The following is a 12928-nucleotide window of genomic DNA, read 5'->3' as shown; positions in this document are numbered from 1 at the left end:
CTTTAATAAATGCTTCTGGAATGATTCCATGAAACAGAAGCATAAAACAAAGGGCTTTCCCCTCAAGAAACTTTTAGCCTCATTGGGAAGATGTTATGCATGTAATTAAGAGTTAAATTATTTGGTACAGACTATAAGAGCTGTAGGGGTTCAAAGGAGAAGGGAGATCAATGAGGGATTGAATAATCTTGACATGGGTCTTGAGCTAGCTAGCCACTGAATCTATCACTGGATCTAGAATTTTTGTTTGGAGACTTTTTGCCAATCAAAATGGAAAATATAAAGCCACAGAACCAAGAGAACATTGTATATAGTAACAGCAATATTGTCCAAAGAACAACTGTGAAAGAGCAAGTTTTTCTGAGTATTACACTCAGGTCAACTACAAAGTACCTACAAGGGAAGATACTATTCACCTCTAGAGAAAGAACTGATAAATAGAAGTATGCACAGTCTGGTTGTGTGTGTGTGTGTATATATATATGTGTGTGTGTATATACATATATATACATATATATAATATATATTTACATTTATACATCATACACACACACACACACACATATATACACATAATCTGTGTCAAATGGTGGCCTTCTCCAGTATGGAGTGGGAAGGGAGGGAGGGAGACAGTTTGGAACTTAATATGTAACAAAAATAAACTAAATTTTAAAAAGGCTATGAAAATATTGAGGGGAATTACCATTGATAAGTCTTAACGCTTTGTCATTTAAAAAATTTGTAAATATTTGTTCCTAGTTGACCTGTGCAGGTGGGTAGGAGTGGCCTAGAAAGGTTTTGAAGGTTAACTAAGTGATGCTTATGATAGGAATTTATTTTTCTAAGTATCTTCTATTTTTGTTTTAAAAATGGAATCAATCTAATGTTTATCAACCACAAAAAAGTCTAAAGTTAAAATAGCCCTTTTCATTCAACAACTGAAAGTAAGAAGACAAATTTTATAGGGAATTTACAGATAAATGGTAACAAATTCAAATAGAAATGAATCCCTGCATGCCATCTATTAACTTAGAAAACCACAAATTGATATTATCTATGTTTTATTGTAGTTTTGCTTATCCTGTTAAATATTTCCCAATTACATTTTAGTCTGGTTCAGTTCTGCAGGGGCAAGTTCAACATTGTCATAGCTCACCTGGTCCAACCCTTTCACTTTCCAGATGGGGAAAACGAGGCCTCCAGGGATTCAATGACTTGCCCAAGGCACACAGTTCAGAAGTGGCAGGGCTAAGATTGCAGTTATTCACTGAGGAAGTATTGATTAAGTGCCTACTACTCGATGGGGACAAAAAGACAAGAACAAAACAGTTCTTGCCTTCAAGGAGCTTACATTGTATTGAGTGGAAACAACATGGGCGTAGGAAATATATACAAATAATTCCTAGGGTCTGTGGATAGATTTTAGGGGTCTGAGAAGCTGGATAGGAAAATGATGCATTTTTATCCCAACAGAATCAGTTTCCTTTGTAATCCTCTGTATTTTATGCGCTTAAAAGCACCATTCTGAGTGGAGTCCATAGGCTTCGCCAGATTAGGCCCAACGCACAACAAAAGGTTTAAGAACTCTTGTTTTAGGGGAGGGGTCCTGTCGGGTGGAAGTGAGGCTCAGCACTGGATTGAACTGAGCTTTGAGGAAAGCTAGGGAATCTAAGGGTGAAGGTAAAAAGAGAGTACATTCTAGGCATGGAGGATAGCCTTACAAAGGTTGAGAGACGATTGAGAGATGAAATGTTATACAAAGGGAACAGAAGCAGGTTGGTGTGGCTAGACTTGTAGCATGCATGGAGGGATATAACACACAATAAACCTGAAAAGGTAGGCTGCAGCCAGATTGGAAAGGGCTTTGAAAGCCAAACACAGGAGGCTTAATTTCATCCCAGAGAAAAGAAACCAGTAGAGCTTCTCGAGGAGAGTGACATAGTCAGCCTTGAACTTAAGGAATGTGTTAACTGTGGGGAGGATGGACTAAAGAAAGGAGAGCCTGGGGCCCAGGAAGCCAATAAGACTATTGCAATAGTCCAGGGGAGAGATGCAGAAGGCCTAAATTAGGATAATGGCTGCATGAATGGAGAGATGGGGTTGGATGTGAGATATATTGTGGAGGTAAAATCAACAAACTAGCAACTAGATGTAAGGTATGAGGGAGAAGGGAGAGCTGAAAATGACTCTGAGGCTGGGAGGAATGTGGGTGAGATGGTGGTGCCCTCAAGAGAAATAGGGACATTAGGAAGAAGAGAGTCTGAAGGATGAGAATATTTGGACCTGGTCCTCTGGTTCTTGTTCCAGCATTCTTTCTGCTATACTGCTTCATGGTAAGGAGAATGCAGAAGGAACTCTAGGGAAGTCACTGGCTCCCTACTGCCCACCTGACTGGCCCATGCCCCCACTATCTGTCTTCACTTCTATAGTTCCATAAAATACATGCAAGCACATTGGGGTGTGTGGGGTGTTTCTACAAAAAATGACCAAAATATCTACTGGATGTGATGAATAAAGGAATTTATGCCAAATCATGTTGGGTTTTAAATTCTGCTTCCACCACCACCACCTCTCTACAATGCTAATGATACTAAGCTACACTCCTTTAAGGAGGTAAAGGCTATGGTCGAGGGCTTAGCCCAATAGTTATTTTTGCAAAAATCACCCTGCTTTCTTCTAGACCACAAGAAAAAATGTGAGTGTCTCCACTGGTTGCCTGAAGTTTTCTACAAAGCAAACTTTTAACTGCTGGAAATCTGCACAGAGAGATCTACTTCATTAAAAAAAAAACCCACACACTTTACCTCTCTTAGAACCTAAAATAAAACACAATCAGCACTGACTCAGGATAAAGGTAGATCTTTGTCACTAAAAACTCTAGAACTCCTCTAGGTGACCTTTTAAAAATGTAATGATTACAATTAAACTGGGATTCCTAAGTACTTGACAATTTATGTGGTCATTTTTATTACAATTAACATCAAATTTTCCCTCTCTAAGGCTGGACAAGGATTTGCTGAAAGATGCATCCTGGTACCACGGGTACAGCTCCCAGTGCTGCAGAATTAGATGTACCACATTATACAACGTATCCACTTCTGAATATCAATGTGGGTTTGTGTCTGTGACAGGATTTAGATATCTCCCAGGCAGTGCTGCTCAGGCTACATTAGGCAAGCATTATTTGCATTGTCAAATGCTTATGATGAATGTCCAGTGATCATTATTATCCCACATTAAAGAGCAGAGATCCTGGTCCCTGTCCTTATCAAGTCTATGACCCAGACTGAGTGCCACTATTAACCTAGGTGTGACTGGTGTACAAGTGAACTGGGACACAGAGAATTAATTCTAAGAAACAGAATTAGTCCACTCAATTCTTTTTTTTTTAAGGGAATGTAACAGTATGGGGCGAGGAAGGAAGAAAATTCTCCATCCTAGATTATTTAGGATTACTGGCCTCATGCCTGGTCGCCCAGGAGAACTGCACAGCAGTCCTAGCCATAAGGCACCTGGGAAAAGTAGTTTCCATCCACAGATGTCCCTTGCTTCTATAAAACCGTAGTTGAGGGGGTGAGGGTGACACCACAACAGGAGAAGTATATTGATGAAGTGGAATAAGCATTAGACTAGGAGTCAGGAGACCTGGATTTGAGTTCCAACTCTGCCACTAAATACCATATGACCTTGGACAAGTCACTTAACCTCTTAAAGCCCCAGTTTCCTTGTCTATTAATTAACCAATCCACAAGTGTTTATTAAGTGCATAGTCTGTGGCAGAGAGGCCACAGTGGCATAATGGATAGAAAGCTGGCTTCCTGGCCTCTGACATACGTAAGCTCAGACAAGGCATTAAAACCCTCAGGCAACTCTCTTGGTATATAAACTGCAAAAAAGATGCCTATCTGCATTGGCAGAGGGAGTTTCTTCACCTGGGAAGGAGTTCCCTATATGGAATAAAATCACAGGTTCAATCCCTACCCCCGTCCCTATGGGACAGACACTGCCAAATTATGGCAATACAAAGAAAAAAACAAAACCATTTACTCTCAAGGAGCATATGATCAAGGGCAACAACATTGTAGGCAGATATAGTAAAGGAAAATAAAAGGATTTATAAAATACAGTTGGATATAATTGTCCTACTCACCTGCTTAGTAAACTTTGTGGTACAATAGAAATAGAAGTTCTGTTTCTGACGCTCTGGACTCAGCTATTTTCTCATGCAAGAAGTTTACTTAGTACCTGTGATCTCACTCTGGAACATCTCTCCACCTTGTGGCCCATGCTCCCCTTGGCGGGTCCTCCCAGAACCTCCACTGTGTGGCAGGGCTCAGGCCAGACATGCTTCATTACTCCCCCAGGTCTGCTTCTGACTCTCTGGGTTTAGCCACTATCTCTAGAACCCTCCCTTTACTACCCACTGCACCCTCCAGCAACCACCACCACCTTTCAGCTCCGTTAGAATGGAAGCTTCTTGAGGGCAAAGGCTATCTTTCTTTTTGCTTGTATTTGTATCCCCAGCACTTAGCATTGTGTCTGGAACATAGTAAACACTTCAAGTCTGTTGACTCAGAGCACTGCTCTTATAGTCAGGAAGGCTTGAGTTCAAATCCTGTCTCAAACACTGGCTGTATGATCCTGGTTAAGTCACTTAACCTCTGAGTCTCAATTACCTCAGCTGTAAAATAAAGGAGTTGGCTTCAATGGACTCTAAGGTACCTTCTAGTTCTAAATCTATGATTCTAAAATCCTCAAACCTGAGTCTGAATCCTGCCTTAGACACTGTGTGTGGTCTTATGCAAGTCACTTAACTGCTCTCAGATTCAAGTTTCTTTATTTGTAAAATGTTGTTGTTGTTCAGTTGTTCGGTGTTGTCCCACTCTTTGTGACCCTTCTCTCCTCCACTATCTCCCAAAGCCTGTCCAAGTTCATGTTCATTGTTTCCATGATACTCTCTCCATCTCATCTTCTGCCACCCCCTTTTCCTTTTGCCTTCAATCTTTCCAACATCAGGGTCTTTTCCAATGAGTCCTGTCTTCTCATTATGTGGCCAAAGTATTTAATCTTCGGCTTCAGTATCTGACCTTCAAGTGAATAGGCTGAATTAATTTCTTTAAAATAGGGAGGGATAATAATAGCACCCACCTCACAGGGGTATTGTGAAGAACAAATGAAATAAAATATATAAAGCACTAATTAACAATTATTTATTAAGCATCTGTGTGTCAGGTGCTCAGTGCTGAAATATATAAATATTGTATATAAATGTTAGTTAGCTCTTGTTATTATCTATATATATATATATATATATATCTAGATTATCTATAACAATCAACTATGTCCCAAGATGCATGAGCTCCAGAGATTGAGTCTCCCTCTTGCCACTTGGGTCAATTCCTCTAGAATACAGTCACTGACAATGATGGCATATTGCTATCTAGGTTGCATTTGTTACCTACCACACCGTATTCCTTCACAATAGTTTTCAAAAATTGACATGAATAAAAAGAATGGTTCTGGCTTCTTGTCTTAGGTTGGGGGTTCGGGAGGGGTGGGGTGAAGGGGTTGTCAGTTTTAATTGTTACTAAACAGGATAATCATACGCCATGTTTCAAGTCTAAAAGAATTTTTGACAAACAATTCTAAACCCCCTACACCCAATGGTTTCCAAATTCAAACACTATGATATGTGCAAGTCCTTACTAAAAAAAAACTTCATGCCAGGCTGGAGCCACTCTCTGCCTTGATGAGAGTGCAATGCCATGGATAAGTCACCTTCAAGAAGTCTCATGGAGCTGGTAGAGCACCATATGCCTTCCTCAGCACAAATGACCACATCCTGTGCCAAGCAGCACTTTTCAGTCTCTGTGGTTTAAAACTGGCACAAACTAATGTACAGCTCGGCATAGCTGGAATGTTAGCTGATGCTGTGATTTCAGTCTCAGAGGTTCTAGACACACAGCTCTACTTCATGACCTCTTTAAATATTTACTATAGAGACTTCAATGAAAGACAGAGATCCTAGGAAAGTGTCTTTGCAATACGCCACACATTTAGACACACATTATATATAATGATCCTAGGGCTGACTCCAAAAAGCAATATAGACTGTTTATGTTATATGTCTGTGCCAACATAAACATTAATGTAAAAGATAAGTGCAAATTCAGTGTAAGCTGTGCATTTATTTAGGAGACTGGTGAGACATCCTATGTTCTAAAAATGTGATGAAATTTTGGGATGAATTTAAAGAAGGCACAGTAATTGAACCAAACTGTTTTATCCTTCCCCAAATAATTTGTTTTCCATTATCCTCAGACAGCTCCTTATTTTCCTTAAAAGTTGAACATTAATCAAATCTTTAATCATTAGTTTCTGGCAAGTAAATTCCAACTTACCTCCTATATCCTCATCTTCATTGGGTGGGACCTGGTCTTTATTGTCTTCTCCACTGTCCATATTTTCTACCTCCTGAGGTTTGGCTGAACTGTAGTCCTTCAAAATCACCTGGCCTTCTAAATGAAAGAAAGTATAAATAATAACAATCTTAATTATTTACCTACAATTCAACTCTTAAACATGTCATAAGACATTTATTAATAAGACAATCAATGACCTGCTTCATACAAACCCTTGGTAGTAGGTGGCATATTAAGCTTTTTTGGTAAAATACATGAAATCTTCAGAAGCTAAACAATGCCCTCAAGCTCATGCAGTTTTCCTTCATACATGGTCAGTTAAATCTTAGTAGGTATTTCATTTGTTTGGCCAGAACTAAAATGTGAAAGAGAGTTTGTTTTTTATTTAGTTTGGTACTTCCTACTCTCATAATATTTAGTAGGATGCTGTTACTGTTTGTGTTCAATAAATGTTAATGGATAACAAACAGAACTAAGTATTGAACTTAAAACCAAAATATTTCTGAAAGATATATGGAAATAAAATTTTTGCATATCAAGTTCTATTTTCCCATGGCTTATTAGGAACACAAAGGTGTATTCCTTGTCTAGAAAATATAACTGCCTCAAGATGTAATTAAATCCTACCTAAGGCTATAGCAAGAAGTTGGCAAAGAATACAAAAGATGGGAATAGTCAATGTTGCAGGAGTTGGGAGTTGGAGGAAGATAGGGACACTAGTGCATTGTTGGTGGAGCTGTGAATCAATAGAACCATTCTGGAAAACAAATTGGAATGATGCAAACCAAGTGAGTAAAATGTCCATACTCAATACCCTTTGCAGATATTACATTGCTAGCCTTAAATACCAAGGAGCTTGTTGATAAGAAGTCCTCAGAGATGCTAAAATACTCGTAGCAGTATTTTTTGTAATAGCAAGAACTGGAAACAAAGTAAATATCCATTGATTGAGGAATGGCTACGCAAATTGGGTATTGAAATATTACTGTGCTTTAAGAAATGATAAATATGACGAATGCAGAGAAGTATGGAAAGATCTCTTTGAACTGATGCAGAGTAAAGTAAGCAGAGCCAAGAAAACAAAATACAAAATGACTACAACAATGAAAATGGAAAGAACAACCACAAAAAAACTCAGAGTGAATGTTACAAAATTATGCAGAACAAGCATGACACAAAAGAAAAGATATGAAAAGATACCCCCACCCCATTCCTTTGTAGAGATGAGAGGTGCACAAATGTTGTACACCGCACATTTTTTCAAACTTTTTCAATGTATTGATCAGTTATGCTGATTTTTTTCCTCTTCTTTTTACTTGTTATAACATACGGCTATATGGGAGGAAGTAGGAGAAGGATACTGGGGGAAATTATGATGACATGAAAAGAACAAATACATCAACAAAAACTTATTTTAAAAATATACTGTAGTAAGCCTTTAAAAATCACATGTAACTATGAATAAAGGGATGGGGAAGTGTTCATGACCAAACAAGAGATAAAAGGGTTCACAGGAAGTAAACTGTAGAACTTTGATCACATAAAATTAAAAAGTTTTTGTACAAACAAAACCAGTGCAGCTAAAATTAAAAGAGAAGCAGGTAAATGATGGGGGGGAGGGGAGATCTTTCCAGCAAATTTCTCCGATAAACATTACATTTACAAGTTATATAGGAAGCTGGTTCAAATTTATAAGAATAAGTCATTCCCCCATTGCCAAATGGTCAAAGGCAATTTCTAGAGGAAGAATTCTAAGCTATCAATAGCCATATGAAAAAATAATTAGAGAAATATAAATTAAAACAACTCTATGACTCTGCATCACACCCAAAATATTGGCTAAATTGGGAAAAAAAGGAAAATGAGTAATACTAGAGCGGACGGGGGAAACAGGTACATTAATACATTGTTGGTGGGGCTGTAAACTGGTCCAATCATTCTAGAAAGCAATTTAGAACTGTACCCTCCTCCCAAAAAAGAGGCTAGTAAGAGTCTTTGACCTAGCAATACTGTCTATACTCCAAACAGACCAACAAAAAGAGTAAGAGGACTCATAGACAAAAATACTTATAGCAGCTTTTTGCGGTATCAAAGAATTGTAAACTAATGTAGCAGTCATCTGGTGGGGAATGGCTGAACAAGTATGGTATATGAATATGATGACATTCTATTGCGTTGCAGGAGATGATGAAGGGCATGTTTTCGGAGAAACTTGGTAAGTCTTGTGTAAACTGATGCAGAATGAAATGAGCAGAATCAGGAGAATAATTTATACAATAATAACAATACTGTAAAGGCAAACACCTTTTAAAGATTTGGGAATTCTGATCAGCAGTGTCCAATCACAATTCTAGAGGACTCATGATGAAATATGCTGCCCTCCTTCTCATAGATAAGTGATGGACTTAGAGTGTGTTTGAGAAAGAATTTTTTGAACATGGTCTATGTGGGAATTTCTTTTGCTTGACTATACTTGTTTATGATAGGGTTTTTGAGCAGGAGGTGTCAGTACATAGAATAAAATTGAATTTTAAAATGTAATAGGGTTTTTTCTTTTCAATTGGGGGTCAAGGGAGGTGGAAGTGACAGTAGGCAGATATTTATTTGAAAATAAAATTTAATTTTAAAAATACATCTAAAAGAAAATTATACTTCTTTGACCAATTAATGATGAGATTCCTACAAGGAAGCACGATGAACCATTAAGTATACTAGACAGAGTCAAGAGAGACCAGGGTTCAAATTATGCCTCCATCACTGACCAACCAAGAGACCTTGACCTTGGCCAAATAATTTTTCTTTCTCTGAGCTTCGGTTTCCTCATTTGTAAAATTAATAACACTTGTAGTACCAACCTGAGACTTGTTCTGAAGAGCAAATGAGAAAATATTTGCAATGCCCTCTGTAAAGCCTTAAGGCGCTATGTAATAACAAAAGCTAACATTTATATAGCACTAAAGGTTTGAAAAGCATTTTACACAGGTTTACATAGACATAAAGGTCATCTACTATCATTATAAAGCATCTAGAATTACATTTATATTTAAGCATGATTAAATAATTAAGCAGAGCACAAAAAACGAAAAATTACTCAGCTTCTGTCAATAAATAAAATCTACTGATCACCCTCCCATTTTGAAAGCACCAGAATTGACATTATATCCTCAAGCAGGATAACATATGCGATTCCCTTTAGCTTCTCAAGTCTTATGGCCTAACACTTACTGAATTTTGCAGTTTTTACAAATTAAAAAGTTAACCTGGAACCAAAGGCATAGGAAAGTAGAACACAGCAAAGGCAGCAACCCAAGAAATAGACAACGAAACTAATGTTTGGGCCAGCATATTTACTAGAATACATATGACAGTAAATGAGGTTATGGAAAAAACATATCTACTAAAGTATATTCTGTAAAGAAAGTCAGTATATGGTAAATATTGAATGAAATCCTTGATGCGTAAAAACTCTAAGTTCCAAATTCTATATATCATGTATCTGCATGGTAAGGCACGGGAGTTTTAAGACATCAGTTCTAAAAAGTGGACTGCCCTCCTTGTTCCTGAAATAATTAAATATGCAACGTACACTTAAAATGTATAGGAATAAATGACAATACAAATCCAAGATGATAGAATGTAAGTGCCATTTTATGTAGGATGTAACTGGTTCATAAATTAAGAAGGCACACAAATTACAATATTTAATTCAATAAACATTTATCAAGTATTTACTATGTTCAAGACACTGCCCAAGGAGCTAGGACTACAAAGACAAACACAAAACAGTCCCTGCCTTCAAGGGGTTTATACTCTTCTACAGAGGATATGAGATGTATATAAGCAAGCAAATGCCAAGTATACACAAAGCAATTTCAGAAGAGTAAAAGCACTAATAACTGGGAGAGGTCTGAGTCAAAGCTTCATGTAGAAGGTGGCACCTGAGCCATGCTATGAAGGAGACTAGAGATTCCAAAAGGCTGAGGCAAGAAAGAAGGGTATTTCAGGCATGGCACAGAGATAAGAGACGTAATGTTATGCATGGTGAAACAGAGAGCAGGTCAATTTGTACAGACAAATGAGCATGGCAAGGGCAGTAATATGAAATAAGACTAGAAAGATCAGAGGAAGCTTGATTGTTTATGTTATGTTAAATGACAGACCAAGGATTTTAGTTTCTATCTAGAAGAGGTAGCCATTCAAGAATATGAGTAGGAAGGATGCATGACACAGTCACTGTGTTTTAGGAATATCTATATGCTACTTGCAGCCAAGATGGTGGAGCAGAGGCAGTAATCTAGCCAAATTTTCACAGTATTTCTCTCTAAACAACTTTAAAATTAACACCTCAAATAGAATTCTGGAGCAGCATAGTCAACAAAAGGTTAGGGTAAGACATTTTCTAGACCAAGACAACTTGGATGGTGGGCAAGAAAGGTCTATGACACCAGGGTGGGTGCAAGTCTGGAGTGCAACTGGTTGTTGACAATGGTAGTGATGGGCTACAGAAGCAGCTGCAACAGTCACAGTGGCAGCCTTGGGACCTCTTAGTCCAGAGACAATAAGGGAGTTGCACAACTGGTCAGAAAGATTACAGAGAACCCAGAGGTGAAATTGGGCACAGGACTGAACACTGTTTGGCAACTCTATTGTTCATATGCAGTTCTGGGTTGCAGTTCCAGAACAGAGAGGTGCGCTTATGGTAGGTCACAAGAGAGCAGGGTACCTAGTCAGTTTCAGGGCCAACAGGAGTGCTAGAGTTTGCAGCTGCAAGGGAGCAAGGCGATGGCCCTTCCTGAGTAAAGACCAGAGCACAGACCAGGACAACAGTGTCCACAACTCTCCCTGGATCACACTACCTTGGAAGCACCAAAAACTTGCAGACCTCCCAGAACTAGCTCTGAAAACAGCAGTGCGGAAAAAGGCTGAAACTTGGGAAAGTGCTTCTCTACCCCCAGGTGAGCAGAGCCCAACTTTGTAACATAAAGTTCAAAAGCAAGAAATAGGCTGGAAAATAAGCAAACAACAACAACAAAAGAACAGACCACAGAAAGTTACTATGGTGGCAAGCAAGACCAAGACACAAACTCAGAAGAAGACAACAACATGAAAACAGCTGTAAGCAAAGCCTAAAAGAAAAAATGGATAATGGAAGGGTTAAAGAAAGAGATTAGAGTGGTAGAAGAAAAATTGGGAAAAGGACTATCTTTATGCTACTTAAGTAAGACAAGCTTAGATTTAAATATAAAGGGGGTTTCTTGTTGCCAGGGAAAACATTCACGTAGCCATTTATTCATTTATCGGTCAACTATTAAAATATTTTTTCAAAGACTTATAGTTTGCTATGACACAAGAAACATGGTATTCTTTTAGTAATTTACCAAATGCTTCTTTGGTATTAAGAGAATGACTAATGGTTAATTTGACAATATGAGGAAAAAATTCACCTCACCTGGATTTAAATGTATAGCATAATGAACATATTCACTCTTCAGAAAGCAATGGTCGCTATTAACCTTTTATAAATAAATTTCCAATGTATAAAAACCCTCAATATTTGACCATGCATCCTCATCCTATTCAATATTTCAAGGTGTTATTTTTTTTAAGATTTTGGACCCTACTAGAAAATCAAGTTAATATTAATGATTCATTCTTCTAAATTAAATTAAATTAAATCAAATTAAAATTTAACTCTTCATTACCTTCCAGATAACAGATAACTCCTGAATGGATAATAAAGATCTACTGGAAGCAAAACAACCAATTAAAAAAATGAAAAATTCAGTCCTAGACCAGAAGTGGTAGGAGGGAGCAGGATTGGCTGCCATGATGATTAAAAAAAACAAAACAAAACTCATGCAACTTATTTGGGGATTTAATTCAATAGTTATCTTGGTATCATAAAGACATGACCAATTTCTCAACTGATGAGTTCCAAGCACTTTCACTAGACTGACAAGATACCAAAATCTGAAAGAGAACATTTTTCCGTCCTTTCATGGCTTAAGGACAATGTTTTTAATGACGGAAAACCTGATGATACCTGTGAACACAGGCTGCTCCTGTGAATTTCTCAGCTCCACAGTTGATTGGGTATCTAAAAAGACAGCAGAGATTGTATATATTAGCAACATAGATCTAAACTGTTTTCAAGCAGTATTTTGGTAATCCAAATCTAGCAAGGACAAGGATGAAGTACTTTTTTGGAAAGCACCTTTTCCATCTGCAAAATGGATATATAACTTCTACTCAAAAGAGCTCCTCATCCTCTCTACCATTCCCTAAGAGGAACATTCCGATGCCAGGATCCCCGAAAAATGAAGCTTCTCCCAAGAATTACAAAGAGAAGGCTCAGTGGTATCAGGTATAATGTGGAAACAACATTCTACAAGAACAGAATTTTCAGGATGCTCCTGTGGCTTAAATCTGATTCTCAATTTTGGAGTTGTTTCATGTTAGCTTTCAGACACTGTCTACAAAACACAGAGGCAAGGGAAATTAATTTA

The 12928-nt window shown here is 37.8% G+C and overlaps 1 protein-coding gene across 4 annotated transcripts in view; it reads right to left on the bottom strand.

The window, feature by feature from the left end:
- The window catches only part of IKZF3 (IKAROS family zinc finger 3), an 84777-nt gene that overhangs the window by 51851 nt on the left and 19998 nt on the right, over nucleotides 1–12928 (bottom strand). For 3 of the 4 annotated variants that reach the window (XM_036756561.1, XM_036756563.1, XM_036756564.1), the window contains exons 2-3: nucleotides 12466–12519; nucleotides 6402–6518 (exon numbers count right to left, since the gene is read on the bottom strand). In XM_036756561.1, the coding sequence (XP_036612456.1) occupies nucleotides 6402–6518; nucleotides 12466–12519 (171 nt within the window). The remainder of the gene's footprint in view (nucleotides 1–6401; nucleotides 6519–12465; nucleotides 12520–12928) is intronic. The other variant, XM_036756562.1, reaches the window with a different exon arrangement.

The sequence above is a fragment of the Trichosurus vulpecula genome, chromosome 4, assembly GCF_011100635.1.
Source record: "Trichosurus vulpecula isolate mTriVul1 chromosome 4, mTriVul1.pri, whole genome shotgun sequence".
Lineage (NCBI taxonomy): Eukaryota > Metazoa > Chordata > Mammalia > Diprotodontia > Phalangeridae > Trichosurus > Trichosurus vulpecula.
This window is presented reverse-complemented; position numbering and strand designations above follow the sequence as displayed.